General features: G+C 36.1%; 1 protein-coding gene across 4 annotated transcripts in view; it reads left to right on the top strand.

Moving 5' to 3' along the window:
- LOC139125576 (uncharacterized) overlaps positions 1-21,817 on the top strand; it is a 75,657-nt gene extending 53,840 nt beyond the window's left edge. The window contains exons 4-8 of one of the 4 annotated variants that reach the window (XM_070691678.1): positions 234-688; positions 2,913-2,978; positions 6,628-6,693; positions 12,331-12,510; positions 17,286-21,817. In XM_070691678.1, coding sequence (XP_070547779.1) covers positions 652-688; positions 2,913-2,978; positions 6,628-6,693; positions 12,331-12,510; positions 17,286-17,308 — 372 coding nt within the window. In that variant the 5' untranslated portion in view covers positions 234-651 and the 3' untranslated portion in view covers positions 17,309-21,817. Of the gene's footprint in view, positions 1-233; positions 689-2,912; positions 2,979-6,627; positions 6,694-12,330; positions 12,511-17,285 lie in introns of those variants that run through there. The other 3 variants (XM_070691680.1, XM_070691679.1, XM_070691677.1) reach the window with 3 other exon arrangements.
- The last annotated feature ends 311 nt before the right edge of the window (positions 21,818-22,128 follow it).

Raw genomic sequence — 22,128 nt, 5'->3', positions numbered from 1 at the left:
AGTTGAATATTGTTCTTCTTCTTGTATTGATTGCCAAGTCCAGATTTGTTCAAAAGTCTGTTAGTGTAACATTATCAGTCTGGTGCAGACTCATACAAAGTACTACAAAACTAAACAAATAAAAATAAACACAGTGACTGACCTGTAGGGCTTTTTAACATTTAATGCTGTTTTTGACTTTCATGACTGTAACTGATGGATCTACACTGTAATTTTATGTTTAATCATTGCAGCCCCTGTGAAGTCTGTAGCACTGACTGGTGGAGAGGATAGTACAACGGTTGAAGTACCCAAACCTGATGAAACCTTCACGTACACCAGAACATGCAAAGTAGACAATGTTAAACCAGTTCCCAAGTTAACCTGGACATACTCTATCACATCTGATAATAATCTCAATGTCGCTGGTGAGCTACCAGAAGATTTTGTCATGGGACCTCTTCCCGATGATGACCTTCCGGAAGGTGGCATCAACAACATCAAGGTAGACACCACGTCTTCAGAAAATGGTGACAGTACTAGCAATGTAGCAAGTGTCCTCACTGTCAACTACACCTCCAGTTCAGATAACGATGGTAGCGCTTATCCAAACCTCAAATTGTAGCCACCTGCAAAGTCTCACAGGACCCATACGTTGGTGACACACTCACGATGGAAAGCAGCCAACTTACAGTAGACGTTACACCACGTAAGTACCATTTCTGTCTAAGCATCCGTAAGCACACTCTCATATCCCTGGTTTCAAGCATTGGAAACGTCCTCCTCATTGAAATCAGGACATTTCCATCGCTTTGAAGGGGTAAATTCTGTACTCTCACTCTCATTTCTTTCACTCAAACAACAGAAAGCTCTTGACGTCAAGACCGAAAATGTCAGGAATTCAGAAATGTAATTTAATTTAATTTACAAAAGTGTTCTTTCACTCACTCTCCAAATTTGATATCTTAGAGAGCTGTACCCATTTCCTGAGATACAGAGGACATTGGGTTGATCGGTGGCCAAAATTTCAAAAAATCTTTAAGTTTTCATGCATCAGAACAGAGTTTTCAAATAACAATAGTTAAGTTCTTTCTGTTCATCTTTTCTCAACTTCTATCACCTCAGGCAAACCAACCCTACTTCCTGCACAGTGGTATTGTCCAAAACATGAACTTACTGTGGCCATACCATTATGCAGTGAAAGTAGGGGAGGTAGATTTGTAAAGCAATTAAGGTCTTAGTGAGTCTCAGCATGTTGGTATTAACACAGTTCTTTTGTTTGCTTGAATTGTTGCAGATATTTCACCTACTAATGTGGTCTATTTAATTTACAGCGTTTCTGTCATTCTGTGTCTTGGTTTTTATTTCTGTAACTTTTCTATTGATATGATCAATGGTATGTTGATATGATCAATGGTATGTTGATAAGTAAGAGATGTGTACTTTGTTATCTGTTCATTTGATAAGCACTCAACACTGATATAACCATCCGTGACAAACATAGCAACTTTGTGACAGTCTTTCTGATTGGCTCCTGTTCCGTTGTGTTTTTACAACTGTCATTGTAATTGGCCATAGCTGTCTTTGTTACAACGAATTTGATAGGGTAAGAGCTAGACTTTGTGTCTTTCTTTAAAGTCATAATAATGAGTTTTGTCATGGTTTAAAGTAGTGTTTAATGTATTTTTCACAACAATTTCATTGCAAACAATGGCATCATTGGATTTCTAAAATGACTCAATATTGATACATGTACATTTGTCGGCCTTAGCTCCAATGTATGTTCTTATAGTAACAGTATTTGACACAGAATTAGTAAGGTGAATGACTTAGCTATTGAGAATGTATCATTACTACTTGCCTCATCAGTGTCTTTGTGACAGACAGGTACACATTACTGTTACTAGACTCACACCTGGTAGACAAATAGCCAGCCAAAAACGTTACCACTGCCTTCATAAATCAATTAAGCAGTCATGATAGGGAGCATTGTAAAATATATCGTAGTACACTGGAAACTTACCTGCATGCCTGACAGCAGGATGATGGAGCAAAATATTAGTCACATGGTTGCTTTGTGTTGTTAACAGATGATTATAAAAACAAAGGGGTATTTGTGTCAGTAAGGTATTGCATGTACAGTTTTTAAAATGTTAATTGTTTTCAGATGACGTCATATAATGCTGCATGAAAAGAAAGCATACACAAGATACCCTGTTCCTCTAGTTCAGTGGTTTGATCCTCCATACTAGTACTGATGGGTGAATCCACTTTACTAGGAAATTCAGGGGATGTTGTTCATACATGTAAATTAGATTTGTCATGCATAGAGTCTTTGCCATGCATGTTTTATAGCTGTTGTGACGTAAAACACAAACAGCAGTAAGGGTAAGGTGATATCAAAACACTGTCAAAGGTTTTTGCAAACAGCTGTAACAACAGGAAAGTTTCAATTAAGCTGATCTACACATTTCTTCTCATATGTTTTGAATTGTATGAAGGCATATTTCAGGTAGGTTACTTCAGAATATAAAAACTTCAGTTTATTAAAAGATACTCTAAAGTAATACACAGCATCATAAACTTTGAAAAATGTCTCAATATTTTGTATTTCTTTACCTGGTATGAATAATCAATGGAGACACTATTGTGACCACTCAAATTCAAAACATGATACAGAAAATCAGTATTTTCCTGTACAGCAATAGTGCCAATACATCACCAAATATTAACATCAAAACCTAACAGTGTTTTGAATTGCCACCTAAATGGAGAGACGCAAAGGAAAAAAATAAGAAGGAAAAATATCACTGAATAATAACATTTGACAGTAAGGACATCGTTACAGTTTATCATAATATCTTATTATATAGTGTAAGGATTGTATGTTTGTATTTTTTCTTTCTCTGTTTTAAATTAAATCCTCTTGACAGGCGTGATAACAACTCAAATGCCGAGAACTACTGGCTCTGCTACCACTGCAGCTCGTACTACTAAGGGTATGATTTGTCCATTGTGAAATAACAGGTCAACACTTGTGCACCTGTTGGAATATTAACGATCATTACTTTAGTGTTTTTGCTGGGGAATAGAAACAGGACAATTCTGCAATGGTCCACACGAAGGGTGGTTTCTTCCTGAAGTGAAATTCAGAAATATTTGATTGTCTCAACAGATGATGTTAGCCTGCCACTACACAACTAACACTTGTACCTACCAATGATATGTCAAATATCTTGTATTCAGAACCAAGATCTGTAAGCGTCTCACACTGTAAACCGTCTTCCATTTTCAATTTAAATTTTCACCCAGATCAGCTTCCATCTGTATTTCTTCATTAATTTGCCACTCACCAAATAATTGCACAGTGTCAAAAAAGTTCTCATAAAATCCGCCAGCTGTAAAACATACATACATACGCATTGCATGTTATCCATCTACAAAACATGTATCATGGAAATCTCATTCCAAATCCTATTCTGATCTTTATGAACATCTAAAAACAATTCCCTTAGAATATCCAAAATTTCCACACCCTCTCATTATCTCCCCTATTCACATGACCATCAGAAAAATGTGCTTTTACAACAACCAAACTACTTAAGTCTGGACTAGCATGTCACTTCACAGAGAATTTCAAATCTCTTTGATTGCTAATATCTGTTTTTGGCATGTCAATTAAGATATACCCCTGTCTATTTTATCAAAATTTCTTCTTCTATCTATGCAGTTGTGTACTTGTAACCTACATCATCGGTAATAACCTTATTTCCTGTCACAAAAGATGCATTCCTGTTTGACCATTCATTCTCTCCTCTTCCTCCCCCCCCCCCCCCCCAGTCATGTAACAAATGCAGTACAATATCTTCAGGCAAATGTTGAAAATGAGACATAAAACACCCTAAGTCAATCTGAGGAACTTCTGCTATGAAAAGAAACTATTTATTTTCCAATGCAAAGAATTCATACTGCTGCGACAGACACTTTGATAATCCTAACATGTAGCCTAAGTCAGTCCAATTTATGTTGGAATCAAATCTGCTGCATGTTGTAGAAAGTTTACAGGATTTAAACCGTGAGTGTTTACACCTGTGAAGTCAAAATGAAAAGCAAATACTCTTTGGAAAGTTGCTGAAATGTGTATTGCTTTCAAACAAAGCAATGTTTGGGGTTTAAATGTCAGAAATAAGGTAAGATTGATTTGATATCCCTCTAGCCATGCCAAGTATGGTCGGATAATTTCCACAGTTGCATAAGTGTTTCCATTTCATCATCACCATCATCATCATGTTTTGAGCTGCGGAACCATTGGGAGAGGTTACATGAGAAGTATGCCACGCTAACTGCGTCTAATCACAGCTGCTATTAGTGTTGCGTACTCACAGAATGACTTTACCCACTGCTCTGAAACAACTCAGTACAGTGGACACCATTGGGAAGAATTTTGTACCCACAATGGAGTATTGTTCCTGATTAGGGAAAGTCTGAGATGAAATCATAAACAAAACAGCCCATGAAGTTGCTTTAAGTGTCTGATGCCTGCCGTAACACCTTTGCCAATACCACAGTGATGTTTGTTTGTCAATGCAGTGCAGTCTTCAAAGCTCATCTTGTGGCACTCTTGCCACACACAGAAGAAAGCTAATCGCATCCAAAAAGACTTCTCAAGAAATGCCAAATTCCAACAGATAATATAGCTATAAGTGCACTTATTGGCTGAAGTTAGGACAACTCTTGAGGTATGCAGTGAGGGAAAGCCACACATGCTTGTTATTTTTGCCTTCCAAAGTAATCCACCATACCAAAGATATCTAACTTATCTTGTGGAGTTGCGTATCGATTAAAAAGGTTACAAACTACCTTGTTATTTGTCAGTGTTCTTTACACAGCAAATGGACAGCGTCACTGCTAACACCTTGTAAATGTCTCTTTGGCGACTACACACCGTTAACTTTGCAAGTCAAGTTAGTTTGTGACTTCTCAAACCTGGTTTCTCCCATTAATTGTTTGAACAAAATTCTGTGTCTTAAATGAAGTTTAATTCCACCTTCAATTGTCATTTTCCATTATGAGATTGCTGGGCTTTGAATGACAATGTAAGATCTAAGTTGTAACTATGTGTGGCTGTATCCCACTGACCATACCATGTAATTACATAATGATGTAAGAGCATTGCAGTGCTAATATTCTGGCAACTTCTGATACAAAGTATTTGTAATTTGCCTTGATAGTTGAATGAAATCATCTTGCTTAATTTCCTACCAGTTTGTTGCCGTGATATTTGTACAGTAACAGCATGGCAGTGAAAACCTTCCTGGGCTGTGATTAATATGAATGTCATCATCATGTAATCATGAATTGTCACATTCAGGGTGAACACGGTTTCATTTAGACTATTCATTTTAGGTGATATCTTTTCATAAACTATTAAATGTTGTCATGATCATCATCACTAACATAAACATTTGAAAAAAAATATTTACATGCTCTGTGACTGTCATCATATGATTACTCAAACTTTCCTGGGCAGGAACAATACTGATGTAACTACAACGAGGTTCATAGGAAAATATACTTTGACCTAAAATGTGCATAGAAACATAGATATATTCATGGTTAAACATTTTTTTTCACTTTCATGTTTGAAAAAAATGTAACTCTCAGGTGTACAGGACTATGGATAGTAGAAGTTCTTTACCCATAACACTTAAAGTCTTTGTCCAGCAAACACACCTCTGTGAGCACAGTCATGTAGAACTGTCTCTATAGTGATCTGCATATGTTAATGATGTACATCAGTGTCATTCCCATGTGATATGTGAATGATATGAACATGATCATCATGTGATACGTGAATGATAAGCAAATGGCATCATATGGTATGTCAGTCATCTTCACATGATGTGTGCATGATCATCACGCCGTGTGTGCATGATCATAACACCGTGTGTGCATGATCATCACACCGTGTGTGCATGATCATCACACCGTGTGTGCATGATCATAACACCGTGTGTGCATGATCATCACACCGTGTGTGCATGATCATCACCTGTGCATGATCATGATATCAACCACATATCACATGTACATAATATAGCGTGCACTTTGTTTACAATAAGTTCAACATGTGTTTTATTTTTGTATATGAGTAACTGTATATCAACCTATGAGCCTCTGTTGTTTCGGATATTTTTTTTGAATTTTGTTGAACAGTTTCCAAAGCGCCAGTTAATGTTTTCACCAAAAGTTCACAAGTGTAACACTTTCATTGTGTGCATGACGTATAACCATCACAAGACATTTTAAGGTCTGTCCAGTCAGGGTGACTTAAAAATAATTCTACTCACTGGGAAAGGAAAAACTAATGTGCCGGCATGTGAATATTAACCTCATGGTGCACCAACATGGCTGTTGATGGTTTGCAGAGTGATACTGTCGGACCACGGCAGCCATCTTGGATTAAGCAGTGAAGGGTCAAGCTGACACATTAAACAATCACATCATCTGCCCTATTTCATGATGGAGGAACTAAACCATGTGTTTATGTAACATTTGTACCTGGTTCTGGGATGGAAACTGTTTCTCAGTATCCGGAAACTGTGTCTTTTTAAGCCTTTTTGTCTCAAATGCATGTTGATTTGACAGGCAAAGAAGAAGGCAAACCTACAGAAGCACCAAAGGGGACAACTAAACCAGTGGATTCAACCAAAGGTCTGGGACTGATATTAATCATAACTCTGTGTGCCAATTCTCAGTCTGTATGTGTACGCCAATAACAAAGCATTCTACAAGTGTTTTGTTTTGCCGTCAGCTGTTGTCATTTCATTTCATCATGCCTTTTTTTTGCATCCCCCATACTATGCTCTTGTTGCATACAAGATATCCCTCCCCTCCCCCCTCCTCTTTTACCCTATCCAATCAAAACAGTAATGCCCAGTACTGTCGGAAAGAACATATTGAAAGAAACCATGTCAATGTCATGAAAATTGTAGAGGGGCCATAGAGTTAAGAATGCTAGAGGGGAGGAATACTGTGTATTGCTAGCATAATTGATGGATGTGCATGTGTAGAAAGATAAGTACTTTGCATGTGTACAGTATGTACAGTTATTGCTGAAAAATAAATGTCAGAAATTGTCAGCAATACTTTGTGTGCAGTATGACATTGGTAATATGATGTTGCCCTGTGTACGTTACCCTGCCCAGATGAAGTTTTTCCATGCCCATTTTGTTCAACCTTATGTCATGTCCTTTTGAGATAGATTTTCTTTCCATCCAATAAATGAATGTCACCGGCAATTTAAATGGTTTGTATCCATCGTTGTCCATTGTTTTGTGTTCATGAAAGTATTTCTTCATCATCTTGTGCCCAGAAACAATTCTCTCAGAGAACACAGAGACATAAATTTGACAACTGTATGTAGAAGTGACAAAGAAAAAAGATCTTGGTCTTATTCCATCTGAGTGACTGCAAAGTAGTCCTCTATGATCTGAATTCCATCTTTCAAAGAGGCAAGAATGAACAAGAATGAACAAATAACAATGTGCTTACTTCCGTTTTCTCATCTGGTGCCAGAATAAAATCACACAAAAACGTTTGCCTGCCATTTCATCGTAAAGAACACCGAGAGACCTTCCTAATATACCTTGTTTACAATGAGCATCCCTGTGGTTTGTGAACCCAACTTTTGTTCGGTGTCTGTACTGTAGGCATCGCATGATTCAAGCAAAGTTGTTGGCTGCCCCAGTTGTCATGTAGTTCCAGCCCAAAGTGTTTCAGAGTTGCAGTTGTATATTATTGTTGTCATTGCTTGCCTGCATAAGGCGTAGTTTTATCAAAGTTCAAGCTATTGCTCCTGGGCATCATGCGTAGTTTTAATGGAAATAGAGCCATCATTGCTTCCCTGCATTATGCGTAGTTGTAATGAACTTGGATGTCTTTTAGTTGACATAACACACAGAATGACAGTAAAACACAAACGATTCCTTCACGTTTGCAATTTTTAGTAAGCCTTCAATTTTTTAAATGGTGATCCAAAACCTTGCTTTTTTTTTTAAATTATCCTCATTAATATGGAAATCTGTAAGTTGAAATTCATTAATTGCACATATGCTAATGAAAATGATTGTAAATGAAATATTCTCTGCAGTAATCTAATTTTGATCGATCAATTTCTGAGGCATTAGGCTTTCCATGTAGACAAAGTTATTTTCATAAGTGTGTTATGCCAGCTATCTCCAATTATTATAGACATTCCTCTGCATTCTATTTTTCTGTCTCTTTGGTGGAGGTGTAGTTGATACAGGGAAGAGGTTATAACAGGCATAATATGTGCCATTTCTCTGTCTTTTCCATAAAGATGGTTTGTGGAAGAATAAGTGTCAAAGACAATCATCAAACTTCAAGAAACTACATGTCCATTGCATCTGTTTATACTTTCCTTGACAGTAGTCCCCTAAAACTTTTTTAAGGAATGTAATTTGCATTTAGAGATTTCAAACTATCATTTGCAGCCGTTGATCATATAAAACATCCTTTTCATACTTTAAATCCAGACAAATGATATTACCAACATAGACTTGTTTTACTTCTTCAAAAACTGGACTATAGATTTGTTGCCCTCTTGTGTACTCAAACACCAAACATGAGTTCCATAGATGATTAAAGTCTAGAATACCTGAGCCTTTTTACAGTTAATCAAGATATATCAGACGTTTTCTTCCTAAAATCATCTTTCTGTCATCTTTCTGTCAGTCATCCCTGTACCAAACTTTGAAACTTTCATCACTATCATGGGCTTTTCAGAATTCATTTCTAACTCTGCTAAGCTGCTGAAGACACAGGGCAAGCTATCCCACTTGCTTCCCAACCCTTATCTCTCTCCTGCTTTGCCGCAACTTTTTGCATTTGGAGAAAAAGACCGGAAAAAAGCATCAAAAAGGAAATGTTGGTTGTTTCGATTATGGCAAAATACACTTGAGTTTGGCCCCTGTAAAAGGAGAGTTTTTGTGTGGAAGATTGGGAAAATCATGGACAGTCAACTGTCTGTGTTGAAAGAATTCCTTTCTGTCTCAGCAGTGAATTCAAATGCAGTGTTGTCCACTGGATAGTCAAGCAGTATCATCAGGGTTTCTAAGGTTTATCAAAGGTTATGAAGGGAAGGCAGTATGGTTACATTTCATAACAAGTCAACAGTGGTCAGTGTGCAAAAGATGGCTTGCTGTTTGAAATAAGTCAAAATTGCACAGACTTTTCCAATTCAAGAACAACATCTGCACATTGTCCTGAACCAATTTTTCAGGATAATTATATACACAAAAAAATTTCCATGACTTTAAATGCTTATAGGTTGAAAATCCAATCTTCATAACAGTGACAATGTAACCCTGACAACAATATTGATTATCCAATGACATCACAGGATTGATTGTTTGTCTTTACACTGCTCCTCTTAAGCCTTTCACAAGCAGTCCCTGATCCAGAACTGGTTGTGCATGCCGTCAACAACATCATTGGATCTTTGCATCTGGTAATGCCAGTGAAAGGATTAAGGCAGCCCAGATCATAATTCCACCCATATTATCCTTATATATATTTTTTCTCCCGTTTTATCGAAACTAATTTTATAGAAGTGTCCAAAGAACCATTAAGTACTAAGATGCCATCCAAGGTAAATCAAGAAACACTAGCAACAGCAAAAGTTGTGTGTTATTTGTTTTGTAAAACGTTGAAGTGGTGTCACAACTTTTCATAGGTTATCACTTTTTTCCTGAGCTAAAAACATTAAGTATCACCTTTTAAAGAAGTAACATAATCCATTGCACTTAACCCATGTTGTTATCTCCAATACCTCAATCACCACATCCAAACATGGAGCCATGGTTCGCATTGAATGATGGGATATGTAGGATTCATAATGTCATTGCTGCCAAAAGCACTGGGAATATGTTTACAGAACATTTTTATTTCATAAGAAAACAGGTTGTCTTTTAATCTTTCAGCATCATTGCTATGGCACACAGAAGTTATCGTTCATAATAAGTATAATGCTGCAAAATAAGGGCATCAATAATACCATGCCCCTAAGTTGTATGAGCAAAATTTCGCTCTTTTGGCATCAATGACCTCATGACCCCAATATTTCCCATAATGCTTTGTAAAGATGGCTTCTTGCCTGGACTGAGTGATTGTTCCATGAAAGCATTCCTAATAAGGTATCATAAGCCTTGCTTCTTCTGTAGGAATTTTTCTGTAAATACAGTTGTTTAAATATTTCCAAGATTCAAGCTCTTGCTTTTTTTCAAAATTGCATTTTCTTTTAAGGTAGAGGTGTGTTTCTCTTGGCAAGGACCTGGAATGAAAGCAACTGTGATAAATGACTTGGACTGATCTTTACTGCACAATCTTTACAACTCTTTGCTGTCTTTTATTCCACCTGCACTAACAATTTTCTTCAGCCAAATTTGTACTTTTATATTTTTTCTTCTCAAAATCTCATCAACTTTAATATTTCAACTAACTTTCTTGTGTTTGAATCACCAGTAAGAGAACAAGAACGGCTGTACTTTTCTTTTTAGTCATTAAATCAGGGATAAAATGGAGCACTTAAAAGTAGTATAGAACTGCAAGGCAATGTTTTCTACATTGGATGCATGTTAAACACTTTTCTTTGAATACATGCACACAGTGTCTTGTCCATTCAAGGTGTCATTTCAATACATCACACAAAATGGCTAAACACAGCACACCATTGCGGTGATGGGTACTAACTTCCAGAAAGCCGACTTCGACCTCCGCATGTTTTTTTTTTTAAAAGAAGCAATGAGGCACTGAAAGCAACAATAGGCTGTCCAGTGCGGCCAATAAAAGCATTTTTAAAACTCTTAACCACCAAAAGTCATTTGCATGACCAGAGAATGGTTTCCCTCAACGTTGCCCTGCACAAGGTGACTGCATGGAATAGCCCGCATGAGTTATCTCCCATGTGCCAGAAAACGCATTCTTGTGTAGAATCCCTCTGTTTATTCTCAGTGTATCGATACGCTGCTGTGCAATCCCTCACAGTGTCCCTGCCAATTTACTGGCATGATGTACTCACACACATACTATGCACAACCATGGCCATTCATGGTCATTCATGGTCAACCATTGTTGTCTCTCAGACACCACACAAACCTAAACTCCGATGCATGGTCTGACTTTGCCTCTAACCGTAGTCTCCATAATGGTCTACTGACTATTAGAATGAATGCTTTATCTTGGCCAGACCATGGCACATTACTAATAAAAAAAACTGCTGATCTAATTAAATGATATAAAGAACTGAAGGACTCTGGGAAACTTGTTTCACTGTCTTTTTGTTGTGTGTGTACTTACATGTCACATATCCTACAAATCTCATATACTGTGGTGTTAACATGTCCAATAATTTAACAACGGTAATGATTGGTGATGTTGGATGTCCTGGCTCTTCAAAGTAGTATGGTCAGAAAGTCAAATGCCATGGTGGAAAGTTTGTGCAGTGTTCAGAGCTGTTTTCCTGTTGTCAGTATTCTGACATTTCATTTAGTTAGACAAAAGCATAATAGTTTTGTATCTTTGTCTGAATGATTTCATGTATTTCTTGTAATTGTCATGATATGTGAGAAATCGTAAAGCCACAATTTCCATCAAGAATTTCACAGAATTTCCATCAAGACATTTGTCTCATGACATTCCTGCAGACATGAAATAGTACCTTTCTGTTCATAATTTTCTGTGTATGTTGTACAGAAAACTGATTGAATAAAACTGAAAAAATTATGGAAATCTTTGATTTCATTTCTCCTATGCCTCCCATGCATGAACCACTTTGTCATTTATTATATGATCAAAAACCGAAATTAAAAACAACTGCAAAGTGAATTCACTTTAACATAGGACTTGTCAAATTTATTTATTTCAAAATAATATCAGAAATATGAGATCCTTCTAATAGTTAGAAATTGAATTAAACTTTCCAATTGATGTAAATATTATTAGCGTCATCTGGCTAATGTTCAAATTTTTCCAACTTCCCAAACACTTGCAACGAACAAAAAAGTATCTTTGTGAAGCTTATTTTGATTGTCAATACTCAAACACATGTTCAAATAAAAGTTTTATACAGTCATTTAGATCAAATGGAATTATCAAATTATAGCTGTATATGTCATTCATTCCAAAGAAAGAAATAATGATATCCTACCCAAACCCAGACACCTTTATTTAGTACAACTGGTCAAATAGGTGACCTACACAGCCACACTTTGGTACTTACACCATATCCTTTTTTGTCCTTTTTATCCATTTCTCTACATGTGTGATCAGATCCTGAGCCAAAGACGGACACCAGTAAGGGAGGATGCACATCCGGCTGTGTTGCAGGAATTGTGATAGCACTCCTTATCATTGCCGTAGGTGTCGTAGTTCTTGTCATTTTCTTCATGAGAAAGAGGAACGGCGCAAAGAAACTTGACAATAAAGAAAAGACCTCAAAAAACAAGAAGGGTAAATCAGTGTTTTGTACATGTATATGTATGTCCTTATTTGAGAGTTGATTCCTTCTGAAAGGCAGTGTGGTTTTGGTGGTGGTGGTGGTGGTGGTGCTAGTACTAGAATGCACCTAATGTATAGGGATCTTGCATAACCGCTGTTGGTTTGGATGGTGACTTTACCCTATTGCTTCTAGACATTGGTCCACATCCATCGTTTCAAGGTTTCAGTCGACCATAGTACATATACTGCCGATGTTCAAATCAATTTGCGTCATCAATGCTGAAAAGAAATTTCCTACAAACGTAACTGAATATTCAGTTTGTTTGTCATATTTGTTATTTTAGTCAGCAGACACCATCCAAATCATATTGACAGCCTAGTCTGAGACTGACTGTGTAAAGTTGAATGCTGTAGCTGCATGTTAACTCCTATTCAATGACCTAGTCTTGCATGTAAAAACTGACTCTATCCTTCCACGACCAAATTAGGCATTACCCATCCAAACACTTGCCCAAAGGCAATAGCCATGGAAGTCCATTAGTTCTAAAAGGGAAATGATTTTGAATGCTTTCATATCTGTCAGTGCAGGAAGAAAATTTAAGAAATTGGTCAAATTTTGCTAAAAATATTGTATTATATCAAACAATGACTGAGAACTTGCCAATCTGCAACAACAACAAGAAGATAATTTTGATGGCATGGCAGCATGATATTAATGTGTAATAATTGCATGACACAATGGCTATATGGTGACATATGCATAACTGCATGATGGAACCATACTGCAGAAAATTAACTTTAAAAGGCTGGTGAACCATACAGCTGCCCGTGAGTGGAATTCTAAATGAAGTTTGATAAAAGCCATTGATACACTTGGGCTTTGTATGTTTATGGGTATTGTCAGTTTTGTTGCTGTATTTTGCTGTAATGTTGTTTTCATACTGGTACTGTCTTACATCAATGGATTCTCTGAAATTACGTCAAATTATGGCCAATTTTCACCATTGGCTTTTATTAATATATCAACAATAATTCCTAAAGTGATGATCACTACCAAGAATGACAGTCTATATTTATGTCAGGAACCACTTGACAATTTTCAGAAAATAGCCACACATTTTTGTCAATGATCACCATGGCTGTTGAAGTCAACATGTATGTTCTGAGAATCTATCTGACCCTTTAATTAATCAGCATGCCTTGATACAAACTGTTAATCATTGTAATCCACAGCTATCTGTGTAGAATAATACCTGTCTATGAAAATGCATGCGTTGGCTACACCATGTAGATGCTGTAAATGTTTCTGAATGACATGTTTTTGCTTTAAAAGTATGATTACTAAAGTATGCCTGATCCTGTAGTTTGTGAGATTGACAGACTCTGTAGTTTGCCTATTTCTGTCTGTAAGATTGCCTGATTCTGTACATGGCTGTATGCATGATCCTGTAGTTTGCTAGTTTCTGTCTGTAAGATTGCATGATCCTGTAGAATGTTGTTCACCATTTCCTATTGATAATATTATCTGATACTCTAGATAGCTGTATGCAATCCTGTTGTTTGCCAGATTTTGTACATGAGATTGCATAATCCTGTAGACTGCAGTTCGCCATTTCCTGTCTGTAAGATTGCCTTGTGCTGTAGATAGCTGTATACATGATCCTGCAGATTTGTTTGCTAAATTCCTGTTTGATAAGTTGCCTAATATTGTACACTGCAACATGCACCAACCTTATGAAACTCTATAGTGGCCATAGAGTGTAGACAGCTTTAGCCTGCAGAATATCTTGATCCAAGACTGATTAAGCCTCTACAAACTGAGACTGCTTGTGCTAGAAGAATGCTTTGCTCTTCCAAGAATTTACCTAAAGTATCATATGTCCTGATTGCTCACCTTGTCATCGTGCTGCTGCAGAGTGTAAACCATTGCTTGCATTTATGCCGCGTAGGGTTGTTGCCGCCTATGAAATAATAGCAACTATTCAGTGACAGAAATGTACAATAAACTTAAAACAATAACTATGCAACCACCCTTGCTTTGACATGCATGTCAGTATCCCAGTGAAGTGCTGCAGTATGTAGTGCATTCATAAATTCAATATCAGTTGTGTTTATAAAGAATTGCTCCAACTTCATCAATATCTTGCCATGTTTCTCGTCAGCTACGAGCTTCACTTTTTCGACCTACCAATCCCCGAACTTCAAAGCACAATATTCCGTCCATCATTGTCTTTATTTTCAATCTCTGATAGTACATGTTACTTGTAATGCTCCCTGCATGTGATGCTTGCTCCCCGGTATTGCTGCCTTTGCTTTGTAAATGTTAATTGTTCAATCCATCACTACAAAAACTGTACTCTGCATTATGTACTCTTCTCATCCCTGCATCGAAAATCACACACATTTTGTGACAGTTATCGCAAAATGTGTTCCATTCTACATTCTCCAACTTTTGCCAATGTTAAGCTGAAGCTGCAAGCATGTCACTGCATAAGAATGGCAGAAACAGACCACTTCTGTTTTGTTGATATACCCAGTGATGCACTGTTGGTGATACATGTATATCCATTGAATACGTATTTGGCAGCATATATGATGATGGTGTAAACGTATATATCTCTACAAAATGACCTAGCAGATATATGATTCAACAAGACATTTTTTGTCTGTAGCTCTGTAAAAGCAGATATCATCAGGTGATAAAATCTTTGTCAATTCCAATTGACAGAAGTGTTTATGAAAAGCTTTATTTAATATTGACAATTTGCATCACACCATGTACTTGTCATATTGGATAAAACAAAACATCTCAGAAATGGTCTGCTTCTTGTAATGCTTCTTGTAAATGACAACTCCCTGTCGCAACCACAATAGCTTTCACTCATTACAACCAATCACCATTGCTTCTTTCAAAGTTTGGCAACAGCAGACATTGTTACGTTTGCTTTGCGTTGCATCATTGAAATTTCACTGAAAACCATTTTATTTTTTATATCAGACATACATGTACATGTTATCCTGTACCCTTTTCATCCACATAGGTGTCTATTTATTATTAACATTCATATTTCTTGTTTATTCTTCACAGTGGTACACCCCTATTTCTCTTGTTTAATGATTACATATAAAAATGCTGTTAAATTTCATGAAAATTTGACCATAGCTGCCTAAAGAGCAACATCAACAAGGATTGTATACAATATGGTTTATGTTAATATACATGCATATGCAGATTTTCCTATTCAAAGATTTGACTTTCATTTTTTTGACACCCCATTACAATCACTCAAACCAACAAGTTTTCTTTCTAAATTTGTTATTCCATACCAATGATAAAGTAGATAGACCTGAAAGCAGAACATACATATTACAATAATGAAATTTCATTTCAAAGTTGCTGTTTCCATGGGCTTTTTCTGGCAACAAATAAGTTTTTACGTTCTAAATTTTAGTCAGACGTTGTTGTAAGTTTTCAATCTTCCTTACAGCATCCCTGATATAGTTTACCTGTATTTTACTTCTTTCATGGTAAGGTGTATGCATCACTGTTTCACTTTTCCCATTGTACCTATCTCTCTTCAAATACCCTTTTTATCATCATATGCAGGTTTGTACGTTACTTTCCACATATCTATTCTTTGTGTCATGTTTTATTCTCATCCATTAGATCAATGCTTCTTTCGTGTGTTCTTTATATCTTTGCACTGCCCTCCCTCTTCCTGCCAAAGTTTGGTCATTCCCAATCATGTACTTTGCAAAAATGTTACTAGGCACTGGGGAAAATAGACTTTCAATTGGTTAAGCTGCCATTTAAGGATTCACATCATTGTACAATTGCTTGTAAAGACAATACATACTAGTATGTAATAGAGTGGAGAACAACAAACATTTGTAAGAGGTAGATAGTGCGAAGTCATACAATTTCAAATGAGTGTAGGAAGTTAAAAAAAAATTTCAGCATCTATCAGCTGCAGCCACCAAAGTGACATGACTAGGTGTATAGTGGTATTCTCAATCATGAAATAGTGTGTAAGGGCTGGCAAAGGTATTCATAGGCTCAAAGGGTGTAAGAAAGAACTGTTACACAACAAAAACTAGTAAGCCTTTGCTGTAGTCAGTTTTCTGTCAGCTATTTGCTAGTAAGTTGCTTGCTGGGTGGCTACTGAAATGCAGCTTTATTATAAGTAAAGTGGAAGATGACTTGTACACAATATACGGAGACACATATTGAACAAGTAATGCTGCTAACCCTCAAAGTTGCATTGTGGGACAATAAAGATGACGTTTTAAGAAAGAAACAAAAAAGCATTTGTAGGACAAATTTTTACATGTAACTGGTATCATTTGGAAGTTTCTCCATACTAGAAACTGCTAACAATGTGAATCCTTAAATGTCACCCTAAAGCATGAGATATGCATTATCAGGCAGGGAGTCAACTAGATAAGTGGTTGCAAACTTGTTGTTTCTTCTTCTTACAGAGCTATCCTGTTTATGGTTTTAGCTGTTTTCTCAGTCAAATTGTCACAACTATTAATAAGACAGTATTTCAACCATGTTTGTTCATCAACATTATGGATTCTTAGTTCTTACCTATACCTTGGCAACAACTATCCATGACCTGGTTCTAAAAGGATGTTGGATCATGCTATTTCTGAGGGCCTACATTTCTTATGAACTGCAGTCTACATGTAAGGGAAATGATGTTGGATGAGAAGATGTGTTTGTCCAAATTTGATTAACTGTACAACCCAAATTTACATTACCTTTATTGTCTTCTCTTTTTCAGATCCACCACCAGTCAATGTCTGAGTGACTCTGAGCAATCTAAGAATGTATTCTTGTTTTTGTTAGTTGTCAGTATCTGTTAAAATATCTGCTTGGTTTCGTAAGTTACAGTGTGGTGATAACATAGGGGGACTGAAAGCAGATGACCATATATGGAAAACCTACCAGCTTCATACCATCTACCAATAGATACAGGACTCAAGATGGCTACTCATTTACATGACCTTTGCCCTATTATTATGCTATTAACATTTGCAAGTCCATGATGCAGCATTGAGCATGGATGACATCCGACCCACAGATCATCGTGCTGTTGTATTCTATACACAATTGTTTCATAAATGCATTGTTCTCCATTTGTGCAAGAGCTAGAGCTTGTGTTCTTTTAAAAAATCAGTAGTTTCACTTCTGATTTTCAGTACCTATTATAACTGATCAAAATGGGTCAAAGGTCATGTTAGATCTCAATTTCATCTTTTCTGCACTACATTCTATTTACGCGTTATAACTGCCATCCTTAACTCTGGTCTCTTCCATCCCAACCAAAACTTCAGTGTAGTTTGCTTTGAGTCTTTCTTTCGTTTATACTGTTGTTTCACTGACCATAGTTTCTCAGAAATATTAACGCAACATCTGCCAAGTTAGTGAAGATGAAACTTAAGTTTAGTACCGTAAACTGTTTTTGTATTCTTTCTCAGTTTTAAGCTATAACACAGACACAAAGACTGATGTAAAACACGGATGGTAACCGTCAAAAGTTTTATAACATTCTGCACTCTGAAAGGAATTACTAATTTGTTCATTTCTAGCAAGTCTGTATTTTGTTCAATGAATCAATATCTCCTACTGCTTGTATAGATGCAAGTTAAGTTCCAGACACGATGTTAATTGACACAGAAAAAGATCAAAATAACTGAATGTTAGGACTGGCAACTTGGAATCAAACTCAGTTTCATCTGTATCTGATTCAGCTGTGTTGTTATACCCAGACAGCGTTTTTGCAAACTATTTTTAAAACAGTTGACAATAAGAATTTTCGCATTATGATGTTTTATAGCAGGACTATTTTCAAGCAAGGGTTGTTGATTTGAAAACAGCTATTTTCTCAGGTTTTGTTAATGTATTTCCATTCCACCGTATAACAGTGTGTTGATGTGTGCCTTACCTAGCAGACTAACTTCATGCACTGTATGTCATCACTCTAGATGAATCACTGAATACCTTATGATATCAAAGGAATGTCAACACTAGAGTCTTAAAGTTATAGATTCCAGATTATCACATTGGAATATATGATTTAGAGCTGGGATGGAAGAGGCAGGGTTTGTGGATATATTTTGTTTCTAGTTTTTTAGTTGATTTATCATGAATATGCTGATCTCTGCTCACAATCAAATTCTTATGTGATACAATCACAATTGCCAAACCTGGCAGAGTTGAGTTTCACAAAATGAATCATATGTCAACGCAAGCTTTAGTTTACGACAGTACTTTTGTAGAAAATGTAAAAGAAAGGAAATAGATATTTGTCATGAAAACTCGAGAAGCAGCGGCATTGTAGACAGAATGATTTGTTTCTCTTAATCAAGTCTACTTCCTCTTTTCTCTCTGTAAGAAATCAGCATATTTCATTTGGTAATAGAAAATGTTTATGCACTTGTAGATGATTTCCAAGTAGTATAAGTCAAATCCTGTCAGAGTTCATGTTTTCTTATTTCACTATTTACAATATTTGGCACTGGCTGACCAGCAGGGTATTTTCTTTGAATTTGTTTAGTCAGAAAGACATGTCCTCTTAGTACAGGAGAGCACATGCACCACAGCAGTGACTTCTGAAATGTTTAATGGTGTTTTTACCTGGGGGAGTCAAAGCTAAGGGGTTGAAGGCTATACTATGTTTGTGTTTATAAACCATGAAAAATGCGCTCATGTAGCAAATCAACGAACATATACACCAACAGATTATGTAGTGTTCAATTTTATCTGATATTCAAACTGTAGCTGATGGTTGCATGAATTTTTAAAAATATTGAGCATAATTGCCTGAGTAGTAAAGTTTTTTCTTATCTGTATATGAGCTTGTTGCTTGTTGCACATGTCTTAGTCATGACTTTTAGAGACTTGTCTAGAATTATGACATTTTTTGAATCGTAATACGGGGAGTATGTTATTGATAGTAATGTTGAGAAAATTCAAGGAACACACAGAATTGCAAATATTGGCAATTTTAAGAGTTCTGGTTTTTTCCTCTGAAGATAATTGTATTGATTTTTTTTTTACCTGTCAGTGACAACTGAATAAAAATTCTTGTTTCTGATAATGAGTTTAAAGTCAATTTCATGACTGATACACACTAGAGGAAAATCATTTTGTCTCAGCAAAAGTTATCAACCACTAGAAACGATGTAACTTATTCATAACAGCCATCAGATTGTCAATATGGGATTAGATGTTAGGAATTTGTCTGTTCTTTGGTTCAAATTGTTTCCCCCTTTTTTGTCACTATGACATTATAAACCACTGCAGATTTTCAAGGCAGGAAATACTCAGAAATCTTCATGATTTAAGAATTATTTCATTGAAAATAGTATTTTGTTGATAGTTTCTTTGACTGAGTTTTCACTTTCCTGAACTTCAAAAGAATCTTTCATCAGTTATGTTAATCGAGCAAGCTGTTTTCTGTGGCTCGTACTTTGTGAGAATTTGTTTTGTAAAAGGAAAATATCTTTTGATTGTTAAAATAAGTAAGGGTGTAATTATTGCGACAATTTAAACTTCTGTGGAGTGCTTCTAGATCTCCACAAAATCGATGTGTAGGTGTTAAATGCCACATACATGTGCAGTGCACCAGACTTTAAATTTAATGTTTTGTAGGGGTGAATGGATAATACAACTAGGTGATTGTTTGTGTATGAAGAACAACATATAACAATTACTATCCTTCCAAAAAAAAAAGTTTTCAAAATAAGATATTGTAATTTCAATTTTCCCACTGCTAGTTTTTTTAAGCTAGTCCTGTTCAACAATATAAGCCATGACCAGCATCTTCACAGATTTTCACTATTGACAAAAACGCATTACTGAAATATTTTTTCTTTAGTCATCTTATGAATCTCTTTAAGGTAGGTATATTTTAGGGACAAGATTTCTATGGGGCTAAGACATACTTGTCTGTGAAGATATGTTTGTGGAGTGTCAACATATCTTGAGCCATCATTAACATTAATCCTTTGCTTTCTGTATACAGATTTGCCTTCATTGTTATTCAGGAGTAGTTACCCCAAAATCCATCATGAATGAAACAGTCAAGGTTTTCTTGGCAAGAATCTAATTTCAGCTCTTCCTGAAACTGCCCTTTCAAACTGGAAATGACTGTGTTCATTTCCATTTCACTGTGATCAAGTAGAGATCATTTGAATTCCACGATAGATCATATCAAAATAGTAACAAAAACCAGTATGTCTTAGTTACACAGTAATCTTTATTGTAGAGAAATGATTTGAAGATTTGATATGGATACAAACGTAGGTAGTGATTGCTTTTTCTTCCCAGAGCATCCTGTAAATACAATATTCACAGAATTAGCTAAAGAATAATAGTGTGCCTGTACAATCTGTTACCGTAAGATCTTCAGAAACACCAGTTGTTGTTAGAAATAGTTGTAGATGTTTCTTGTAGAACAAGTTTGTCCATTGGGAGAGGAAGGGGGTTTTAGCTTTGAAATTTACTATGAATATGTCAATTTCGAAATGTGTTGCACTTAAAACTGTAACATACACGTTTTATGTGAACTGTAGTCCCTATTTCATATGATGTGGACTTATTCCTAGAGCAAATGACATGGATTTTACAAAGTAGTTCCATCAAGGTACCTAGTAATCGTAGCTTTGGATGTGTAGCTGACAAGATTTCATCAAAGCCGTTGTGCCATGTTTGTCCTGCATTGAAATGCATTACTAGGTTGGAAGAGTCCATTGATGTGGAATTGTACAAGTAACAGGATAAAGCCATAAAAGATGAAGTACTTGTTATCTTGTTAGAAGTATCATTGATGTTATCAAGTCATCAGATGGCATTGACGAATGTATCAATGAGAAATCTCTTCAACACTTTAGCTGGGCCGATTTCGTTCTCTATCAAACATATCAAAATTTCACAGGGACCGGTGTAATTGACATGAAAGAATGAAACTGCTAAATGTTGAGTACAGTGATTAAAAACCCTAGCATTGCAATATGAGTGATATATATCAACTGGACATGATTAGGTTATGTAGCTCTATTGCATATATCTGATGAAGAACATGCACCCGGTTAACCTTGTTGAATAAAATCAAACATACATTTTATGCATTTTTGATACTTTTAGTCAAGTAGCAAATCTTTCTCTTTGTTATGGCCAATATGTTATGTACTCATTTGTGTGGATGACAGTTTTTGTAAATCTGGAATTAAATTTAGTGACAGTTTCATTCTTGTTCTCATGTAGTTTGTATACAACATAAATAAAAGGTGGTGATCTTTTTGAAAAGTACTTAGTAGCGTTACTCTCTTTAATCTGCTGTTGTATTATAATTACATTTGTCCAAGTCATAAACAGTACAGTGGTTGCACAAAGTTGAATAGAATTGTCCGCTAGCTAGACAAAAGTTGCCAAGACATATTTCAGGGCTCGAAATTAGCGGTAGTCCTACGTCCACAGACTACCAACTTTTCCCTTGGGCTACCAAAATCCATGAAATGGTAGCCCACACTGACTACCAAAGACCGGGACATAAAATTCAGTCATTACTTGGCGTGCAATGTCAAATATCTAAACTAATGTACTTGAATGACAGGCACTGG

The sequence above is a fragment of the Ptychodera flava genome (assembly GCF_041260155.1).
Source record: "Ptychodera flava strain L36383 chromosome 3 unlocalized genomic scaffold, AS_Pfla_20210202 Scaffold_25__1_contigs__length_14229661_pilon, whole genome shotgun sequence".
NCBI lineage: Eukaryota > Metazoa > Hemichordata > Enteropneusta > Ptychoderidae > Ptychodera > Ptychodera flava.
This window is presented reverse-complemented; position numbering and strand designations above follow the sequence as displayed.